This window comes from Spermophilus citellus (assembly GCF_964194105.1).
Source record: "Spermophilus citellus genome assembly, chromosome: 7".
NCBI classification, from domain to species: Eukaryota; Metazoa; Chordata; class Mammalia; order Rodentia; family Sciuridae; genus Spermophilus; species Spermophilus citellus.
Genome location: NC_138188.1, coordinates 82366690 through 82391182, shown reverse-complemented (window position 1 = coordinate 82391182; position 24493 = coordinate 82366690). Strand labels below are relative to the sequence as shown.

Below are 24493 nucleotides of genomic sequence, written 5' to 3'. Positions count from 1 at the left end.
TGAAATAATTAACATGTATTTATTTGTCTCTTGGTTTCTCTCATTTAGATTTGATTCTTCACTGGGTATTATGCATAGCAGGCTCTTTCCTAATTTTCCTTTTAGGATTAATTTAAGGCATAATTTTTCCTATTTTGAAAATCACTGTTATTTAATTCAGATTTTTATCTATTTAATTATTACTATTAAAATTATTGCAGTTCTAGGGATTGAACCCAGGACCTCATGCATGCTAGGCAAGTGCTCTACCACTGAGCTACACCCAAGCCCTTTTTTAATGTCTATATTATAGGTCTTGCCAATTGTCTACGATTGCTTCTATTACCTGTGGTTCTCCTGCATCAGCCTCCCAAGTCATTGGGATTACAGGCGTTTACTACTGAGCATTGCTTTACTTTAGGTAAAGTAATTAAAGTTTAAAACTTTGACTCACTGAGACATAGTAAAAGAGAAAAGAAAACCATTGAATTTAAACAGAATTCTGTTTGATACCAATATTGCTGCTTTGGGTTAGCAGTCCTTATGTGGGTTGATTAACTTGTTTGAGTCTTAATTTCTCATTTTTAAAATATGGATATTGATACAAGAGCTGCTGTGAAGGTAAAATGGTAAAATGTTTGTGTAAAATGCCTGATATACATAGTACCAATAATGGTTCCTGTTAAATGAGGCTTACCATGAGTCACACACAATGCTAAGTGCATTATACATTTACAGTTAATTCTTATAGCATTCCTTTGGTATAAGTACTGCTTTACTGTGAAGAAGAAAAGATATGAAGTGCTTTATTCAATATGGTAATGGGTTATTTCCAACCCATTTTATAGAAGTGCAAGTAAAGGTTAGAATTGTAAAATAATTTACCTGAAACAGCACTAATTTTAAATTACAAGAGCTGAATTCTAACTAGAGTCTATGTGTTTGGTTATCCACAACTGTGTAACAAGCCATCCAAAAATGTAGTGGCTTAAAAAAACATTTTATTTTTTGTTATGATATTATGGATTGACTGGACTGAGCTGGGTATCTTCTTTGCTCCAAAAGGAGGCCATAGCTGCAGCCATCTGGTGTCAGTGGTGATAGGGATTAGGGGCGTGGTTGAAATATCTGAGATGCTTCACTCACAAGGCTGTCATTCAGTGCTTCTGCAGGGAGCTCCCAATGTGGCTGCGGACTGGAGTATCTCACTACTCCTCTGTTTTGCAGTGCTGCTTATTAGGAAGGAGTGTTGCAATAATATGTAAAGTGACTCCACTTGTTTCACACTTCCTAATGTCTCATTGGCCAAATTAGACATATGGAAAAGCTCAGAGTGTGGGAAAGAGTTACACAGAGCATAATATTAAAAGACCTCATTAAGCCCACTAACAGTCCACTACAACTCCTGCTGTCAAAATCTCTTTTTTGCCTTCCAAACTTCATGGCTGTATGTAATCTGCTGCCCTTGGGCAGCATGTTGCTCGACATCTTATGAGAAATTTTAGTAAGAGGGCCAGTTACACGATTTTAATAAGTTTTTATGCTTTTCTCCTTCCAAATCTGAAATAAAATTTCAACTTTATTTAAATTGTTTAAAAAGAAATTTCTATTCTGTAAAAGAATACACCCCTTTCAAAGATTGAAATTATTTTCAAGAAATTTTTAATGCCAGTCTGTGTTGGATTTTATATGTGTAATTCATTAGTGAATAAAATAAGAAGAAATATTATTGCATTTTATGAACTATCATTCAGATAAAAGTGAATAGATATCAATATGTTTCTTTGAGTATCTGACTAATTTTGGATATTTTAGAAATTGCCTTTTGAAGGAATGGCCTTGGTCCCATTATTTCTGTATAAGCAGTATTTTTTATTTCAGAGTCTATAATCCTTTTCTTCACTTTATATCAATTTTAACAATTTATTTCTATTGCTATTTATGTAGATGGTCTCCATAGTAAACTTTTTGTTGAAATGTTTGTTCTAGATAAAACATTCTCTATTGATGAATAAAATTTATTTCTAAACAGTAGTATTTTACCTTAATGATCCAAAATATTGAAACTTTCTTCCATTAATTTTGAGTGAAAAAACATACATATAATGCTTTACTCTACATTCATTACTTCAGGTTAAATTAGCAATGGCTTACAGGTAATAGCATTTTGAAGCTATTTGGTGACCAGTGCAAACTCTGATAATGTCACGGCTTAGTATCAAGACTCTGAGGGGTAATATCAGATGATATCTGAACTGTTATTCTCTTAATGACTGTGCTATTATCATATTTTAAAAATCTCAGACTGACATAGAAAAGAAATAATGAAGAAAATCAGAAACTTACTTTTTGTGACAACACCTTCTAGGCGAATGATATTTGGGTGGTCAAACTGACCCATGATGCTGGCTTCTCTCAGAAAATCTCTCCTTTGCCGATCCATATGGCCACCTTTCAAAGTTTTAATAGCAACTGGGATCTCTCTTTTTCCTGGTGTCTTCAAACGCCCACTACAGACTTCTCCAAATTCACCTTAAAATATGAACAAAAGGAGTTATTTGTCTAAACAGAATGTTTATATTTCAGAAAAAGCAAATTGTCACACAATGCTATACATTTTTTAAAAAGCAGAGATGTTCAAGTGTACTATTTTCACATAAAATTTACATTCTTAAAAATTAAGTTTGTATAGATAATATGCTTGATTGACAGCATATACATTTACATTGCATTTACACCATTACATAAAATGGAATACATTTTCATATGCTGTGTACCACAGGAAATCCCTGATCTTTTGAGAAATGATGACTAGCAGAATGGGTGATGGTAATGTAATTCTTATAGAAAAGCAATCACAATATAACATTTCCTGTTCTGGTTCTCAGTTCTGATATATGAGCCACATGCCTGCCCTATTCAGGGAATCCATCAGGCATGTATGGTTGATTTCATTCCCCATGCCACAGGCTTGGACTTCACTGACCATTAGAAATCAATGCTAGGGTCAACTAATGTATGAACATATTGGAAAAAACACACTGAACTCAACTACAATTAGTAATTATATAGGTTCAATTACAAGCCACATGCATGGAAATAGAAATACAGCAAGAGAGTTATGTTTCAATACTCACTCCACCGGGTAGATTAAATAATAACCAAATATTTTATTTATCAAGCATTTACTACATATATATCCAATACTAGGTTCCTGTAAATGAGTTTCAAAGAAATATGAAACTTGGTCTCTGCTTTCTCCTGAGCTCACAGTCTAGTAGCAGAATTTGAATGTACATAAATGATGCACTTAGAACTCTCAAACCAATCTGTGTAAAGGTTGTATTCATTAAGAACAGCAGGGGGCTGGCCGACTTCCTGGAGAAGGTGGGAGGGACATTCAAGATGGGTGCACAGAGGGAATACAAAAAAGAAAAAGAATTAAAATCGGAAACAGTAAAGAGAATGATGTGGACTCTGGGCGTTAAGGAGACTTGAGTTGTTATTTTGGGAAAGAAGTGCAATGCAATCTCGGTGTAATGCAATCCATTCAACAAAGCCTAAAATTCTAGACTGTTAATTGTTCTAGGGATAATCACCTGCATTTACTTAGAAGCATGATGCTTGATCCCTAATTTATTTACTTATAAAATGAGGACATTATAGAATTAAGAGAGTTTTATTGGAAAGACAATAAATAAATGAGAATATATGTGACAGTGCTTATAAACTGTAAAGTGCTAATCACAAAATAATTTGTTTAAATATTTGCAAGGGTGAAAGGAATAAAAATTTAAATATCTTCAGTTGATCTATTAGTTACCAGTTCTAGTCTTTGTTGGATATAAGTTTGATTGTAGAAGATTGAATTAAAATTTTGCACTCATAACTTTCAATTATCCATATTTTCTTTGGACGAATTTATCACAGTCAACTAACTGCTGACTATACATGAAAATTAACTATATTTTGATATAGACACTAAATTATTTTTTTTAAAAAACTATAAAGTAAATAGGACCAAGCATTTCTTCTTTAAAGTTTTGCACACGTATCCATTAGCAATGGAAAATAGTCTTAACAATATAGTTTGTTCTCATACATGTTTTAGAAAAAAATACGCCAAAAACACTAAACTATTTTCTCTATAAAATTTACTACCTATGATATTGGGGTATTATAAATATTGCATAAATTTTGCATCAGAGTCTAGAATAGTAATTTTTAACTTAGTGATGGTCTCAACCTATTGGAGGATGGATGTTTGTATTTCCCAGAAAATGAAGCTGTAATTTTTCAGTTCTGTTAGCAATATGTTTTTGATTTTTTATTGCTCTACTTAGTTATGTTTTTGATATTTAAAAGATGTTTTCTTATACAAAATCTGACAACTGTTAGAAAATTTCAAAGTTTTTCTATTTCAAGTCTCTGGACCCTGAGAGAAAAGGTGTTGCATATGTTAATATTTAAGCATAGTAAGATACTTGAGTTTCATCCTCAGATCATTGTTCTTTTCCAATGAATATGTGGAACAATACAATTTTTTTATTTTCTCTTTTTCTTTAACTTTGCCTTTAAAAAATCTGTTCATATTTATAAAAATTCAGTAATATTTTACAACCTATCACCTGGTATGAGACCATAATCACTGTTATTTTCCTATTCACATTTCATAGGAATTCAAGTGAATTTTTGAATATAATGAAATAAATGAGAATTCTGTTGGTATTTTATCAAGACAGACATAGTGGAAATTTTCTTTGGTTTTCTGTTGTCTAAAATCCATGTATCTTATTAACACCAAGCAGGTGTTTTCTTCATGTCAAGCTTTGCATGATCAAGCTGTTATCACACTTATTTCATTGGCACTAAATATGGGTTGTCTCAATTAAAGATCTGAGACTCCCAGTGCATTCTTTAGAAAAGTCCAAATGGCTCAGCCACAAAATGTATTAAAATTCTTATCCACATTATGCTGGGATATATAAGATATATGAGAAAGACAAGAAAAAATACTTAAAGTTAAATGTATAATTTTGGATATTGTCCCAAATGGATTAATTATATGACTGCCCTTGTAGCAAGAATAGAAGCCCTGTATATAACTTAACCCTAAGTAAGAGAAATTATTACTCAATAATATCTGAAAACATCTACAAATACTGGTTAATTCATAATTAACTTCCTGACCATAAGGATATGGTGTTAATTATTATTATTAATATTTTCTTTCCCAATTTATAATTGCAATCATTATTAGATTATTCAGTGCTTATCATGTGCCAAGTCAAAGAATTCAATACATAACTCTCCACGACAAACCTTTGATGATACTCGTATTATTCTATTTGTAGATGAGGAAACTGAAGCACATGAGCTAAGTAACTTGTCCATAATGAAATAGCTAGGAAGTGGTAGAGTTCTCTTTTGTACCAGTTAGTCTGGCTTTAGAATCCATCCTTATATAGCCTCTGTTCTGTGCTGTAGGCTATTTATTGCTACTATTCTCTTGTATTAGCATGTTAATTTCCCATTGGTAAAAAGATGTCTTTGAACCATTTTATAATGTTCAAACACATCAAGTGGATATGGCCAGGTGGATGGGATGACAAAGAGGTATCCTATGAATCCTCTACTATTGAATGAAAATGGAGACCTATCTGAAATATGCTGTATGTTAGACAGTTTGGAGAAAAATCACTGCACTCAATCCAGTTTCAAGAGAGCAAAGAAAATTATATCTAAGGTAATTGATCTTCTGCCACTGACAAGAACATTCGCTAACTAACAACCCCATCTATCTCCCTGGATAGTGGTAAAACCTTTCTGGACAAGTAATTTTGTTGCATAATATACAGGGTCATGTTAAAATATCAATTAGTATTGGATTTTCAAAAACACTCCCATACAACTGAACTAGAATTGTGAGGGGAGTGTGAGCTGGTGAATGACAACCCACTTAGAGGCCTGTCATATCCCAATCACTTGGAGGTTTTTCAAAAATTTACTCCCTGTCTTCTGAGATGCTGGCTCCCCCTCACCTCCAATCTCTTAAGAACCAAAGAAGCAAATAACCGTGTTCCTGAGGCTTTTTTTTTTTTTTACTTTTTAATTCATTTTTTTTTTTTTATTAAGTCTCTTAGGCAAGACTAAATATTTCTTTCCTCATACTTGCTGTGGGCCTGACAGGACAGCTCTCTACTAGGATTCATCTCCTTTTCTTCTCTATTATACCTCTCTAACCCTTTTCTGTGTGGATAGTTCCTTGTTAGCAGTAAATGGCTGAGCTCTGACAGCTCTTATTCATAAAACTTTCCCTGACCACCCACTTTTCATTGAACCTAGCCTCTTACCAATTGGTCCTTCTAAATGGGAAAATAAAAAATAAAAAAAAGAGAGAGAGACCCTCTAACATTCACAGGCCAGCCTGGCTCTGAGAGTGAGACTATTTTACTCTCTCAAATACAATAACAACTTCAGACAAAGCTACTTTGAGACAACAACAAAATGACAGCAGGACCTCTTCATAATTTTGTCTAAGCCCAGACAGAGGCAAGTGCACTGTTCCACTCAAAATACCAAATATTCATGGCTAAAATTAGTGTTACTTATAAGAGAAAAAACCTCACAATTATAGCTTTTTCTAATTCTAGCCCCCCCAATAGTATGATTAATTAAAGTCTTTAAATATAGGACCAATATTATGTGCTGCTTCAATAGCTGGAGGAACCTGGGAGGGAATCAAATATCCTGCTGCAAGTTCTCTTGCCCACTCTACTGCTACAGATAAGGTCCCCGAGCCAAACAACCCTTCATATCAAACAGACCAGGTTCCTCCTCACCCATAAGTAGTAGGTTTCAGTTTCATGCCCACCTGTGGAATGATTCAACTGAGACAATCACATACTCCCTAGTGAATTGGAGTAACCCTCCCTCTTGACACTATGAAGCCTGCATGCCACAATCCTAGTTGTTCACTCCAACTTCCATGTGGCCCTGCATGGTGTATAGTGTCTTCCTCCTCTGGACTGTGTGTATATATGATTAATAAATATTGTGCCATCTCATCTGTCCAATGTAAAGTACTATGTGTGGTCATCTCCAGCAAGGAAATCCCTCCCTCATCCACAGGGTGAATGGAAGGCTATTATAACAGATATCTAAGGGGCAATTAAAGTAAGATGGTTCTTGAAATGACCTTGTAAATTGGTTCCAATTTTTCTTCAGCCACCCATACAAGAATTCTCTCTGTGGACATAGATCTCTTTGTGGCATTCAGCTAGGAGGTGTAAAACTCCACTAGAGCCTAAGACCTAGGAAAATTATTTGGAGAGGACGGGTCCAAACATAGGTGACAGATTCACTGATTGTTAAGTCTAGCTTTGAACCCCAAAATGACCATTCCCCAAATAGTTGGGATACAGACCCATTTGGCCTTGAGCTTGCAAACAAAACCAGTAGCCAAAACCTCTAGGAGGAATCCAGAACAAAGCACCTTGCAGACAATTCTGCCTGCATGCTGATATTTTGTCTTGACAATAGGCCTGAATGTTATCCTGGGGTGTTGCTCTATGTCCCTTGGCTCAAGTACCAGCTTAGAATTGCTAGCACAGGACTCAAAGAAGACTCACCCATTGATGTTAATGAGGCAGGCTTGCTGATCTCTTCCACATGGCAAAGGAGTCTTATAGGCAGTAGCCCCTCTTTGCTATAGCCTTGGAGTTATCCTGACTATTTAGGGAATTGCTCAAAAAATGCTCCAATATTCCCCATTGTGCTTCCATGCCAGGCTTGCCAACATTGGTCCTATAGCACATTCCAAAATAACCTTGAACCTCAGTTTCAGTTCCTCCAAGCTGCAGTCTAGGAGCAGAACTACAAAGCTGGAGCACCACCAGAAGATGTGTTTGAGTCTCCATGGCAGGCTTGCCAACGTTATTCCGCAGTACATTCTTAAGTGGCCCTGGATTTTGATTCTGGCCACTCTTGCCTGCAGAGAGCAGTTTAGTCCACCTGGGTATCCAGAGGAAGGCACATCCAGAAGTGCTTCTAAAGGCTGATTTCCTGAACCTGGAACCACTGTGGGTCCTGAAATGACCTCATAAATTGGCTCTAACTCTTCTCCATTGTAGTCTGAGAGCAAGTCTGATCAAATGGGAACTCAGAAGGAGACAGGAAATTAGTGAAAGATATGCTTGCTTCCCTCAAAAGAGGCCTGAAGATTTCAGTCTCAGGTGTAGATCTGGAAATAACCTTGTGTCTCCATTCAAACCCATTTCAGCCATATACCACCAGCACAGTATAGCCAGGCCTGTGACCCCTTCGCTGATCCACCTGGAGCTCTATTAGAGATCTGGAAGAAGCCACACCCACCAGTACATGTGGTAAAAGACTTGCCTTCTGCAGACCCTGAAACAATCCTTTATCACTGCAGCACCAGCCTCACCAGATCAAGGTCCTGGAGACAGTCCTGTCCACCCAGGGAACATACAGAACTCATGCCCACAAGAATCCCTAGAAACAGTGCCACCAACTGCAGTCTTCTTGGAAGATTCAGCACCAGCTATGAGACCCAGATACGACCCCATTCAACTGTGGTGCCGGAGGCAACACCATCAGCCAAGAAGTCTTACAGGAGAAGCAGGAGAGTTGTCAAAACCAGACTGTAAAGACTGCAAGAGGAATTTGCTCCTTCAAAAGCACACACACTAATGCAAAGTTATGTAAATAACAAAGAATGAGGCAAAAGTAACACTGTAATATTAAACTAATAAAGGTTCCAGAAAAATATTCAAAATAGTCATTTTAAGGAAGCAAGGAAAGGTGAGAAAAAAACATATGAATAACTAAATAAAATTAAGAAACCAATGCATAAACAAAATAAGAAATTTAATAAAAAATACACTGTGAAACTAGGAAACATTGATGAAATCATAGGAGATGATGCAAAAAAAAAAAAAAAAAAAAAAAAAGAAAGAAAAGGTACCCTGTGTTCATGGACTGGAAGAACTAATGTTGCTAAAATGGCCATGTCAGTCAAAGCAATCTACAGATGCAATGTAACCCCCATCAAAATTCCCATTTCATTTTCCAAAATAATGGAGAAAATAATGGTAAAATTTGTATAGAGCCACAAAAGACACTGAATAGCCGAATCAGTCTTGGGCAAACAGAACAAAGGTGGAAGCATCACCACCTGACTTCAAAATGTAATCCAAAGCTATGGGAATCAGAGAATGGTACTTGCATATAAGCAGACAAAGAGAGCAATGCAACAGAATAGGAAACCCAGAAATAAAATCATGTGTTCCATCACAAAGGAAACAATAAAGAAAACAACCCATGGAGTAGGAGAAAACATATGCAAGCCATACATCTGATATGGGCTACTGTTCAAAATACATAAGAATCTCAAAAAAATGTGACAGCAAGAACACAAAGACCTCAATTAAAAATGGGTGAAAGACCTAAGTAGATATTTTCAAAAGAAGACATACAATAGTCAATAGGTATACGAGAAGAAAATGCTCATTATGACTAATCAGAGAAATGCAAATTAAAAGCATGGTGAAATATCACCTCATACTTGTTAAAGTGGTTATTATGAAAAAAGATGAAAGGAGGCAAGTGTTGGGGAGGGTATGGGGAAAAGAGAACTCTTAAGCATTGTTGACAGGAAACAGACATATGGCAGACACTGTGAAGATTCTACACAAAATTAAAAATTACTACACAATCCAACCATCCCACTTCAGGATAAATATGGAAGGAAGATGAAATCAGTGTGCTAAAGTGATAACTGCACTTACTTGTTCATGGTGGTGTTATTCACAAATAGGTAAGATATGTAGCCTGGGTGTTCATCATTGAATATGTGGATGAGGAAAATATGGGAAGGCTTTCACACTTCAAAGTGATAAAATGCATCAGCTACTAGTATCAACTAGTAGACCATGATGAGTCAAATATACATTAAAATATAAGAGCAAACATGATGAAAACAATACTAAATGATACACACACATGAATATTACAAACTGACAATTTTATCATTTGGACAAATGACTGAGCCTTTTCAGAAAAACGATGTGTATGCCTAATACCTGTCTCTGTTAATTTATGGAACATATACGCTAATGGAAAAATATGTGTATATTTGGCTTAAACAGAAATTGTGTAGTAGTCTATTGACAGTACATAAATTACAAGATGGCACATTTGATGCTTTTTCTCCTGAGTAGTTTTTAAGAGGATTTTAAGAATCTCATATTTAACCTCATGATACTCACATTTTGAAATTATTTATAAAAAAGACAATTTTTATAGAAAAATACATAAAGTAAAAAGTAAAATTAAAAAAGGGGAATGGAAATGTGAAATATATATATATATATATATATATATATATATATATATATACACACACACACACACACACACACACACATACATATATACATATACATACAATGTAATATTACTCAGCCTTTGTAAAGAAGGAAGTTCTATTATTTGAAAGAACATGAATAATAAACCTGGAGGGCATTATGGCAAGTGAAATAATCAATGAACAGAAGGATATGTACTACATGTATATAGAATCTGAAAAAGTCAAACTAATAGAAGTAGAGAGTAGAATGGTGGTTACCAGATCCTGAGGGAGTTTGAATGGAAATAGGGAAGATATTTATTGAAGTGTACAAAGTTTCAGTCAGATGGGAGGAATAAACTTTCCTGATTTATTGCACTGCATGATGACTAAAATAAAGCTTTTTTTTTTTCAAAATTGCTAAAAAAAATAGGTTTTAAGGCTTTGACTGTATAAAGTGATAATTATGTAAGATGGTGTTTTTTTTTAAATTAGGCTTTTTAAATCATTCTATAATATAACTAAATAGAGATATCATATCCCATAAATATGTACAACTGTCATTTGTCAATGTTATACCGATACCAAGACCCTAAAATAACTCTCAGACCACACATTGCCATTCCAATTAAGCCTTTATTGCTGGTCAGCGGTGGACACTCTACTCTCTAAAAGCGAGATCGTCAGAGTGGCACACCCCCTTCAGTTTGGCCTCACATATAAGTAAAAAAAAAAAACACACACACACAAAAGGGATGTTAGGGGGTTTAGCAAGCCAAGTTACAGAAGCTGGAGATTGCAGTCAGGTGGCAGGAGGCTTATGCAATCAAAATAAGACCAGTTACCCCAGTTACAGAAACAGAGTCCAATTAGATAGTTCAAAGTTCTCGAGGGTTTCCACAACAAAAGGAAAAAACAACTTGTCCCAGTCATGACCTTTCTAGTTGGCATGGCTCTTTCACAAAATGGAGTCACTAAACAAAATGGAGTCACTATAGTCAAGATTTCTGTCTCATCACATCAATGAAAAATAAAATAAAAAGGATATGCATTCATAGAATTGCCATTGCTCAAAGCAAACCCATACTACCTTAGACCATCTCCCAAATCACCCTTCCAAAACCTAAATCAGTTCTAATACTCTTGCTGATACATACTATAGTTCTCCATGGTGTGAATTTTCCTTTGCTTAAATGAGTAATAAACACAAATTGTTTAAGTGTAGTGTGCTCCTGGTGCACTTTGCCTTAAGAATATTACCACATTATTGTTTAGAATTTTGACTATTTGAATTATCCTTGTAGGCCATTTCTGATTTGTTTACTCATTCATTAGTTGTCTCAAACCTTTCCCATGACCCTATCCTGTCAACTATAATCTTAGTTATGATGGCATAGGTCTTGATTGTCTTGCTGTCTCTTGTTCCCACTATCCTGAGTACATAATAAACACCTCTATAATATTTGCTGTATGAATGAAATAAATGAATGAGGGGAAAAACAACAAATCTAGGTTCAAAATTAGATTATCTTGGAGTAGATGTAGAGATAGAAGAGTTTTCAAATATAACATTTTAAAAATTTGCATAATTTTTTTTGCTTTCCTTTTGTTTTACAGAGTAAGAAGATGGCCCAATATCTTTTGTCTTCATTTTCTTTAATTTTTTTTTAAAAACCAACTGAACATAATCCACTCCCCTTTCTGTGTGCAAAAGTAATAGGGAAAATATTTTTAAGTGTCATAAACAGAAAGAGTTTTAAAAAAGGCATAGAGGAAAAAACCCATATATCATTAGATTTTTAATTCTGCTCTAGAGGAATATATTAGTCTCCTGAGGTCTTAACGTAAATTTCATTATTATTAATATTCTCAGGAGAGTTACTTAACCAACTGTATTCACTCACTGCCTGTCAATCAAAGATGGATACCAGTATCTTTATGACTAATTCTGTCTGATTTGTTCCTGATACATAGCATACCTTCTACATATGAAAAAAGAATGACATTTTAAAGAAAATTTGTAATTGAACACCAGGTGAACTGATATGACAATGCTTCTGACTCCACAGAAAAGTTCAAAATAATGGAAAATTTCTCCTGCTTAACAAGCCTCGTCAATCAAAAGTGGACAAACACATGGGGCAGGACAATATGTTAGATATTAGGGCTTCTATCTCTGGCTTTACCACTAATTTGTTGTACAGCATTACAGGAAGTCATTTTACTTTTTCCTGCTTTTGTATCATCGTGGGTTAATAACTACTACCTATCTACTATTTGAGAGGTACAGATTAATGTCTAAAATTTGTAAAGCTATTGGAATCTTTTAAAAGTTCTATGTAACATGTGTCTGAAAATCATATTGATCCATGAAGGATATGTTAAATATCCCATTCTGAGTATAGTATGCTTCATTGTTAAAGTCTATAAAATCTAGTTTAGGTAGCAGGATTTCTTTAAAACCTGAGTGAAGTCTTTTAACTTCCTTATCAAATGAAGCATAAATAATACACTATCAATTTTTTCCTACACCACACTCCAAACCTTCTAGTTACTCTTTCTTTTAGGGTAGGTTTTCTTTTCTGCAAAAATGTACTCCCAAATATAGCACTGTCTTCAAGAAAATTAAAATTCTGTCTCCTCTGATATCATAAAATCTAGTATATTACTTTCTTCGTGAACACTTTTACTCATAATATTTTAACTTTTCAAACATACTGATAGCTCTACCCCCACACCACCTTTTTTTCATTCAATGTATCAGCCTCAACCAGAGAGCCTCTCACAGCAACCTGCTTTCTTGTCTGAGGGTAGATAAAAAGAGCACCTATTTAGACTAAGAAATATTTGCATTTCAAAACTAGTTCTATTTGATTTTCTATCAAAATTGATTTTTCCATTGTGCTATCAGAAAAATCATGTTAGAAATCAAATCTAATGAAAACATCTTTGTGACTCAGGAAAATTACTCAATGTCTTTGAGTCTTGGGTTCCTTTGTCTATAAAACTTAACTGTGTTTTGCAGAGTTATAGGCAGTAAAGATACATAAAATGCCTCGAACTGTCTCTAGTAGCTTCCATTATTGTTACCACAACTTCCACCTGCCCTTTAGCTATATACATAGTGCAATTGAAATTTAGGACTAATTTAACCATCTGCTGAGCACTCTTGGAGAATTTGATAGTTGTGTTGCTTGAAATGCATGGCTCTGTTCCCAGATATATTCTCTTTTTAGTATACATACTATCTCAGGTTAATGTCTTTCTTTACCACCAACTACTGCCTTTAGGCTTTTAAGTTTCAAGTCTACGTTTATACATCAGATTTCTCTCTTGAACTGTATACTTGTATTAACACCTGCAAGTCTCCAATTATCATCTTCTGTATTATTAGTCAGTTCAGGCTGTCATAAGGAAATTCCATAGATTGGTTAGCTTAAATAACAAAAATTTACTTTCTTACCATTGAGGAGAATGAAAAGTCCCAGATTAAGGTGCTAGCTGATTTCAGTTTTCATAGGGCTCCCTTCCTGGCTCGTAAGTAGCAACCTCTTCATTGTGTCCTCACTTGGTTTTTTCCTTGGTGCGCACTTGTGGGGAGAAAGACGTTGCTCTCTCCCTCTTATTACAAGTCTCCCAATCCTATTGGATTAGGACCCGATCACATGACCTCATTTAACTTTAATTATCTACTAAAAGTCTTATCTCCAAATACAGTCCCACTGGAGGTTAGGGTTTCAACATATGATTTTGGTGGTGGACACATGTCAGTTCACAGCATCTCCTAAAATCTATTTTTTTTTCCTACTTTATCCAGTAATTCACTGAGTAGCCATGGTTCATTGAATAATGTCCCTGCCAAAGAGGTCAATATTCTAATTCACAAAACTGGTGAGTAGATTGCCTTACTTTGCAAAAGAACTTTACAGCTGTATAGAGTTAATAATCCTGAATATGGAGAGTATGATGGCAATCACAAGGGTCCTTATAGGAAGGAGGCAAGAAAGCCAGTGAAAGGATGGGAGGATGGAAACAGAGCTAAGAGAATGAAAGAGGTCTGAACATGCTATATTTTGGTCTTGAAGGCAGAGAAGGAGCCATAAGACAAGGATGCAGGTGACCTTTAGAAACTGGAAAAGGCAAGACACAGATTCTTCTCTGATGTCCTCTGAAGGAATTGGCCTTGCCAATATCCTCATTTTAGTCCAGAGAACTGTAAAATAATAAATGTGTGAATTTTTTAAAAGCCACTAATTTTTGGTCATATATAGATGGCACTTAGCATAGCTTGGCACAGAGTGAACTCTCAAATATTAGTTCCCATTAGGCTGAATAATATCCTCTTTTAGGCAGGAATTCTCAATATTCTCTAATGTTCCTTTTTGTAATCATTATCAGCAGCACTTCTCATATTAATTGTGACTTTTTATTCATTAGTCTTTCCCACTACACCATGATAGTTTTGAGAGCAGAGATTTGATTTTGCCTTCTTTTTGATCCCCTAGTGTCTGTCACAGTGAATATCTTGGATAGCTAATATCACTCAATGTTTGATTGGACAGGTGTCCTCATGGCAGACACCTGCATGAGTATTTAACTCCATGTGAAAGTACAAACTAAACATTTTCAAGAGTTGCTTGAGGAGGCAAGCATGAGAGGCCATCATTTATCCCAGTATGTGAGAATTCCTGCACTAGCACAAATAAGACATTTTGGAATTCAGTCAAGCAATAAAAATGATCAGTATTTTCAGTGGAAGGATAATGTTTAGAAAACCATGTCTAAGAGAAATTAGTGGATTTCCAACTGTAGTAGTCAAATTCTCTAAGAAATGAGAGAAAAAGTATTTTCCCAAAGTACATAGATAATTATCTTGATTAAAAAAGCCGGTGAGTGTCCTGAATTACTATTAAAAATGATATTATGAGTCCTTAACAGCAATAAAGACTTTCCCTAGCTTTATTATACTAACGGCTTATAAATAAAACTGTATTATTAGATCATTTTATCTTAAGCTAAAGAAAATATTCATAGATAATCGCCAACACCTATGTAAATTAAACCATGATTCAAAACTGTAGGCATTTTAATGTGTTTTTATTTATTCTCCAGAGATAATAATAGGCAGATGTTCTAACAGAATAATAAACATGAAAAAGTATGTTTTAATATTAATGCTCAATTTTCACTAATGTAAACATTATTTTAGTTAAAATTTCATTCAGTCAGTTTTCCTCTCAGGGACATTCATCACAATTTATTTTTTTTAGAGAAATCTATACTTCACTAAGAGGTCATGGAGGGGCAAGGGGGAGGGAAAAAAAGGGAGAGAATTGAACAACAGCAGGGGAGGTAGAGAGGGAAGATGGGAGGGGAGGGGAGGGGAGGGGGGATAGTAGGGGATAGGAAAGGTAGCAGAATACAACAGTCACTAATATGCCATTATGTAAAAATGTGAATATGTAACAGATGTGATTCTGCAATCTGTATTTGGGGTGAAAATGGGAGTTCAAAACACAATTTGAGTCAAATGTATGAAAGATGATATATCATGAGCTATGTAATGCTTTAAATAATCAATAAAAAAATATCAAAAAAACCCCACTTTTTCACTGAGACTTAGATTGCAACATATCTCATTATTACATATATTTCCAGAAATGAAACAATTAAACTATAAATGTTGTTGATTGTAAGAAGAAACACAACTCCAATGACATTAAAATGAGAAAAAAGTACATCCTAGAATTTTGTTAGGTTGGATATATTCATTGAACAAAACTTATTTTATCACTTTTGGGGGGCTTTATTTAAATAAGAGTATCATAATTCCTAATTATTTCATTATTATATTGACTGAAATTGTAATGAATTTTAAATTGCAAAAATATTGCTCTATAATGACTCATATGTGATACTCAATGGTAAAGTATAATTTTCAAAAATAATGGAAAAAACTGAGAGTGATTTTAAAGTCTTCATAAAAGTACTAAAATAAGTCATATTCTATGATAACATGGAAACTGCATGTTATAATAAGTGAACATAAAACTGCCTTAAGTATATATAGCAAAATATTATATAGTGTTTTTACAACTTTATGAAAAGAAAATGTAAACTTCTCATACTTAGGTAATGGACTGAAGGCAAATAAACTAAAACGAGATTATATTTCAGTTATTTGTACTATGGGTGATTCCATTTGGGCCCTGGGCTTTTCTTTGTTGGAGACTTTATAAAAATTGATTCAATCTCATTATTTTTTAATCAATCTGCTCAGGTTTTCAGTATCTTCATGGTTTGGTTTTGTAATGTTATATGTATCCAGAAATTTATGCATTTCCTCTAGGTTTTTCAATTTGATGATATAATGTTCATAATAGTCCCTAAAAACACTTTGTATATAAATATTTTAATATCTTAATTAATTTTTATTATATTATTAATATTTTAATTACTCCTTTTTAATCTCTGATTTTATTTATTTAGGACTTCTCTCCTTTTTCTTTGATTATTTTAGCTACTGGTTTGGTGATTAGAAACAATTGCATTTCATCTATTGTATTCTTTGTTAGTCTCTCATTTATTTCTGCTCTGATCATTGTTACTTATTTCTGTTTACTAATTTTAGATTTGGCTTGTTGATTTTCTAAGAGCTTGAGATGAATTGTTAGGTCGTTTATTTGAAAAATTTTTCTTTTTTTTTTGATGTAGGCACTTGTTATTAGAAATTTCCCTCTTAGCACTGCTTTTGATGTATCCTACAAAACTGAGTTTGTTGTGTTTCCATTTTTACTTGTTTTAAGAACTGAACTTCTTTTATTTTTTTCTTCCATGACCCATTGTTTGTTGAATAGCAATGTTGTTTAGTTGCCATGAATTTGCATATTTTCCAAAGATTCTTTTGCTGTTGATTTCCAGTTTTATTCCTTCATGGTCAGAAAATATAAATAATATAATTTCAATTTTTCTGAATTTGTGAATTTTGTTTTGTGATCCAATACATGATCTCAAGAAAATGTTCCATGTGTTGCTGAAAAGAATTCTTTAGCCGTTGGATGAACTATTTGGTAAAGATTTGCTTAATTCATTTGTCTGTATTATTATATTATTAATATTTTAATTACTCATTTTTAATATCTGATTTTATTTATTTAGGACTTATTTTATTTATTTTAAACTTCTTGTCTATATTAGAGTTTGAATCTCATGTTGCATTGTTGATTTTTGTCTGGATGATCAGTCCATTGATGGAAGTGGAGTGGTGAGGTCACCCACTATTATTGTCTTGGAACTCATCTCTTCCTTTAGAGGTAGTAATATATATTTACAAAATTTGGAGCTCCAGCAATAGGTGCATATACAATTATTATAGCTTCTTGTTGAAATGATCCTTTAATAATTGCAGAGCAACCTTCTTTTGTTTTTAAACAGCTTTTCTCTTAAAGTCTATTTTTTAAAAATAAAAATTTTAGCTACTCCTGCTTTCTTTTGGTATATATTTGTGTGAAATATCTTTTGCCAAACTTTCACCCTGAGTGTGTCTTTACTTGTAAAGTCAGTTTTATTATTGATAGCATATCTCTGGGCCTTTCTCTCTCTCTTTTTATCAATTTAGCCAGGCTGTATGTTTTAATTGAAAAATTTAGTCCGTTTACATTTGACTATGAAGAGTAAAAATTTTGTATAGTAATTTTGTTAAATTTCTTTTGTTTTGAATAACTTCTGTTCTTTCCTTCATATCTTGATTATCCTTCTGGTTTAGTATGTTGATAATGCTTATTTATGTATTTATGTTTTGTATATCTGCTTTTTGATTGGGTTTTATAATTTTACATGTTTTCATAATGGTAGTTTTCTTCTTACCTTCATGATGTAGGTTTATCTTAAGCATCTTTTAAAAAAAATTTATATATTTTTTTGTTCTTTTTAGATATATATGACAGTAGAGTGTATTTTGACATATTATACTCACATGGAGTATAACTTATCCTATTCAGGATCTCATTCTTACAGTTTTACATAATATGGAGTTTCATTGGTCATGTATTCACATATGAACATAAGAAAGTTGTGTCAGATTCATTCTATTTTCTTTCCTAATGTGATCCTTTCTCCCTTCCTTGCATGTCCCTTCGTCTAATCTAAAGAACTTCTATCTTGCCTCCCCTCCTTTATTGTGTGTCAGTATCCACATATTAGAATATTTAACTTTTTGTTTTTTGGGATTGGCTTATTTCACTTAGCATAAAAGTCTCCGGTTCCATCCATTTACCAGCAAATGCCATGATTTTATTATTTTTATGGCTGAGTAATATTCCATTGTGTATATATACCACATTTTCTTTGTTCATTCATCTGTTGAAGGAAACCTAGATTGGTTCCATAGTTTAGCTATCGTGAATTGAGCTGCTATGAACATTGATGGGGCTGTGTCACTTAAGTATACTGATTTTAAGTTCTTTGGATATATATGAAGGAGTAGGATAAGTGGGTCAAATGGTGATTCAATTACAAGTTATGTGAGTAATCTCCATATTGCTTTCCAGAGTGCTTGTACCAATTTGTGGTCTCATCAGCAATATATGAGTGTCCCCTTTCCCTATATCCTCACCAAAATTTACCCTTACATTTATTCTTGATTATTCCCTTTCTGACTGGAGTAGGTTGGAATCTCAGTGAGGTTCTAACTTTCATTTCTCAAGTTGCTAGAGATGTTGAACCCTTTTTTAAAAATATATTTGTTGACCATTTGTATTTCTTCTTCTGTGTAGTGCACATTCAGTTTCTTTGTCCATTTATTGACTGGGTTATTTGTTTTTTTTGTTAAGGTTTTTGAGTTCTTTTATACCCTGGAGATTAATGATCTGAAGTGCAGGTGGCCATTCTGTAGGCTCTCTGTTCACATTCTTGATTATTTATTTCACTGTGAATAAGCTTTTCAGTTTCATACCATCCCATTTATTGATTCTTTATTTTACTCCTTGCACTTTGGGGATCTTATTGATGAAGTAGTTCTGAAGATGACAAGATGGAGAGTTGGGACTAATTTTTCTTCTAGTAGGCACAAGGTTTCTGGTCTGATGCCTAGTTCCTTGATCTAATTTGAGTTGAACTTTGTGCAGGTTAAGAGAAAGGGGCTAAATTTTATTATACTACATATGGATTTCCAGTTTTCCTAGCACCATTTGTTGAAGAAGCTATCTTTTCTCCAATGTATGTTTATGGTACCTTTGTTTAGTATGAAATAACTGTCTGTATATATGTGGGTTAATCTCTGTGTATTCCATTCTGTTCCATTGGTCTTCGTGTCGTGTCTGTTTTTGCACAAATACCATGCTGTCTTTGTTACTTTAATTCTGTAGAATAATTTAAGGTATGATATTGTGATGCCTCTTGCTTCACTCTTCTTGCTAAGGATTGCTTTGGCTATGCTGGGCCTGTTATTTTTTCAAATGAATTTCATTGTTGCTTTTTCTATTTATGTGAAGAGCACCATTGCAATTTTAATAGGAACTGCATTAAATCTGTATAGTGCTTTTGGTAGTGTGGCTATTTTAACGATAATAGCTCTGCCTATCCAAGAACATGGGAGATCTTCCTATCTTCTAAGGTTTTCTTCAATTTCTTCCTTTAGTGTCCTGTAGTTTTTCAATGTAGACGTGTTTCACCTCTTTTGTTAGATTGATTCCAAGTATCTGCTTTTTTATTTTTTGAGGCTATTGTGAATAGTATAGTTTTCATAATTTCTCTTTAAGCTGATTCATCATTAGTGTATAGGAACACAATTGATTTGTGGGTATTAATTTTATACCCTACTACTTTGCTGATTTCATTTATGAGTTCTAAAAGCTTTTCAGTGGAGTGTTTTTGGGTCTTCCAAATATAGAATTATGTCATTAGCAAATGGGGATAATACCAGCTCTTCTTTCCCTATTTGTATCCATTTAATTTCTTTTTTTTTCTAATTGCTTTGGTGAGGATTTCTAGGACTATGTTGAATAAAAGTGGTGAAAGAGGGCATCTATTTTATTAAAATTTTTAGAAGAAATGGTTTCAATTTTTTTCCATTTAGAATAATGTTGACCTTGGGTTTAGCCTATATAACTTTTACAATGTTGAGGTATGTTCCTACTAGTCTCAGTTTTTCTACTATTTTGAACATGAGTGGATGCTGTATTTTGCCAAATGCTCTTTTTTCATCTATTGAGATAATCATGTGATTCTTGTCTTTAAGTCTATGGATGTGATAAATTACATTTATTGATTTCCATATGTTGAATCATCCTTGCATCCCTGGGATGAACCATACTTGATCATGGTGCACTCTTTTTTGAATATGTTTTTGTATGCAATTTGACAATACTTTATTGAGAATTTTTGCACCTATTGTTCATTAGAGATACTGATCTGAAATTTTCTTTCCTTGATGTGTCTTTGTCTGGTTTTGGTATCAGGGTGATGCTAACTTCATGGAATAATTTTCATGGAATTATTTTCACGGAATAATTTTAGTAGTACTGGTGTAAGTTCTTCTTTGAAGGTCTGGTAGAACTTAGCTGAGAATCCATATGGTCCTGGGCTTTTCTTTATTGGTAGGATATTGTTGATATCTTCAATTTCATTGCTAGATATTGATCTGTTTAAATTTTCTATGTCTTCCTGATTTCATATAAGCAGGTCATACGACTCTGGAAATTTGTTGATGTCTTTGTGATTTTCTATTTTATTGGAGTATAGATTTTCAAAATAGTTTCTGATTATTGTTTGTATTTCAGTAGTATCCATGGTGATATTTTCTTTTCATCATTAATTTTAGTAATTTGAGTTTTCTATCTCTTTCTCTTCATTATCTTGGCTAAGGCTTATCAATTTTAATTATTTTTTTTCAAAGAAATAACTTTGTTTTATTGATTTTTTGAATTTTTTTGCTTGTTTGTTTCAATTTCATTTATTTCATCTTTGATTTTAATTATTTCCTGTCATCTGCTTTTGGTGTTAATTTGTTCTTCTTTTTCTAGGGTTTTGAGATGTTGTGTTAGGTTATTTATTTGATGACTTTCTATTCTTTCACTGAATGACCTTAAGTGTCTTTTGTAAGGTGTCTGATAGTGATGAATTTTCACAGGTTTTGCTTTTCCCTGTAAGATTGATTTCCCCTTTATTCCTGAAGGATAGCTTTGCTGGGTATAGTATTCTTAGTTGACAGCTTTTTCTTTCAGAACTTGGAATGTCATTCTATACCCTCATGGCCTGTAAAGTCTCATCTGAGGAATGTGATTTTATTTTTTTCGGTGTTTTATTTAAATGCAGCTTATACCCTTTTTTTGTTGCTCTTAGAATTCTTTGTTTTGTACCTTTGACAATTTGACTATACTATGTAATTGTGTGGCTCCATTGCAGTCACATAGACTCATGGACCCAAGTGTCTGAATTTTCCCTAGATGGAAAATTTTCAGCTATTATAGATTTTCTATGTCTTTCTCTTTTTTTCCTTCCCTCTGAGATTCCCCCAACTTTAATAAAATTTTCATTTAAGGGTATCCCAAAGTCTCAGAGAGTGTTTTCATTCTTTTTTCTTTTTCTCCTTTCCTTGTCTTTTCTTTTTCATCTGGCTTAAAAATTTTTTTAAAGACCTGTCTTCAGGTTCTGATATTCCTTTTTCTGCTTTTTCTAATTTGCTGTTCTGTTGTGGAGACTTTCAATTGTATTTTTTATTTGACTTATTGAATTATTAATTTTCAAAATTCCTCTTTTATTTTTTTTCATGATCTCTACCTCTTTGCTAAATTTCTCATTCATATCATGACTTATTCTACTTATTTTGCTGAATTATTTTTATGTGTTTTGTTGAAGCTCATGGAGTCTTCTTTGAATCATTCTTTTGGATTATTTATCAGGCATTTCCTCAATACCCTTCTCTTTGAAGTCTGGTGCTAGGGGTTAGTATTCCTTTAAAGGCACCCTGATGCCCTGTTTTTTATACTCTTCTGTTCTTATATTGATATTTGCTCATCTGATGGGTCAATTTTCTCTACCACTTTTATAAGATAGTAATCATAGTAAATCTCCTTTTTCTGAAGAAGTGTCTTAGAGTATTAGTTTAGCCAGCTATGATGGCTTTGGTTCTAGTTGGTATGACAATGTAGTCTCCCTATAGCTGCTTTAGCTGTAATCCATGGCTTTGGACACAGTGTCTATGGCAGTGGCTTCAGAGAACCCTTCTTTCTTCGGGGACCACAGTGGGGAGAGGACACTTAGCAGTCCAGGCAGGTACAGTACACACAGTAGTAGGAGTGGGATAACTACCTTGTGGCTACTTCAGCTATGGGAGTACTGGGGCAAGGGTTATGGAGAGTGGTGAATGTGACCATGGTAGTGACAGCCTTACGGTCCTGGAGCACATGCTGGGACTGAGTGAAGCATGAGATCCATGGGGGTTGTTGGCATCATGGCTCTGCTCCAATATGACTCCATCCTGCACCAATCTGGTCTCCAGTGTTTGAGGGGAGATAATTCAAGTTTCTTCTCTGAAGCAAAACTACAGTGTAGATTCCTGATAGCTCTATTTGCTGTGTTCAAACCTGTGATGACCATGGAACTCTCTTATACCTAGGGTTGCTGACATCCAAGGAAAGGGAGACTGATAGGACTCTCCAATTAACTTTTTTCCTCCTACAATAGAGTGCCCGTGATTGGGGAACAGGGGTCATAGTTGCCAGTTATGCTCTATTCTATTCTTTATGCCCCATTCAAGGTATCTATATCTTAGAGGGTTCTCATTTCTTCATTACTCTTCCTCAGCCATTTGCTTTTAAATGCAGCCATTTATACGTTATCTGGTTCTTCTTTTTGGAGAAAATGTAGGTGAGCATTAAACACCTCTATTCCTTAAAAGTGTTTTTAATTCTATATTTTTTAGTTATTTTTATATTGTGTATTTCTAGATTAATTGTATTTTATTTAGAAATGAATTCCCTAAAAGCCCAAGTCTTTAAAATTCATTGAAAATTGCTTTATGGATTTAGAACATGTCAATTTTCATACATATTTTTTTGTTTCCTTGAAGAGGATGTGCTTCTGCAAATTTTGGCTTATTACTTTCTGTATATTCATCAGAGAGAATTTATTCATTGTAATATTCCTATCCTCTAGTCTTATTGAGTTTTCACTATGCAATGCAGCAATTATTAAATAAAGTATATAGAAAGCTCCTATGATATTAAAAGTTTATCTATTTCTTATTGTACTTCTTTTGTCAATTTTTGCTTTAAACTTTGCACTTTTTGCATATATTCTTAACATTTCATTGTTGAGAAGTACAAGAAGCTAAAGTCCAGAACTATTATACTTAGAACTGAATATAACCTTATAAATCACAAAATTATTGCTCATGAAGTATTGATAATCCTTTAAGTTTGAGGAAAGTCATTTGAAAACTAGGAAAAAATGTTGTTTCTTATTTTTGTGTTTTGAATTTTTTATTTTGTGGTGCTAGGAGTGCAACACAGGCCTGGCCCATGCATGGCAGGCAAGTACACCCATCACAGTTTAAGTATACTTCTTAATATACTTAAACTCATTGCCTCCTATTATCTGATAATGATGATGGTGATAGTCATCATCATCATTATTATCATCATAATTGGAAATTAGGTACTTGGCACCATTTCTACTATTTTATATAAATTAATTCACTTAATAAAGCACATTACTGAAGTAATTGTGAAAGTAAGTAAATACTATAGCTTCAAGATTATTTAAATGAGCTACATTGATATTAATAATTATTAGTTCAGGGATTTTCAGAAGACATTCATACATTTTGGAATTACAAGGAGACAAAATTACTTTTCTCCATAATGTCAGTTTATTACCACCCTCATTGATGGGATAGATTACTGATCTTACATGATGTGATGATTTTGCTGTCCTTAAGGTTATGAAAGTATATGGTCTACAAACATTGAAAATTCTTACATTCTGGCATTTTAGGAACATTTCTAAGCAGACCCTTAGATTTTTCATCTATTCCAAAATATACTTTGCAGATGATAAATATAACTCCAAATTCAATAAATTTTTTTTTGCATTTCCAAATTGTATGTGGGTAGCAGTTACCACACCAAATTAGTTAGTACTATT

The 24493-nt window shown here is 33.7% G+C and overlaps 1 protein-coding gene across 1 annotated transcript in view; it reads right to left on the bottom strand.

Moving 5' to 3' along the window:
- EPHA6 (EPH receptor A6) overlaps window positions 1–24493 on the bottom strand; it is a gene marked incomplete at both ends in the record, with an annotated part of 842065 nt that overhangs the window by 212839 nt on the left and 604733 nt on the right. Inside the window, 1 exon segment of the mRNA XM_081301897.1 lies at window positions 2326–2511. Coding sequence (XP_081158023.1) covers window positions 2326–2511 — 186 coding nt within the window.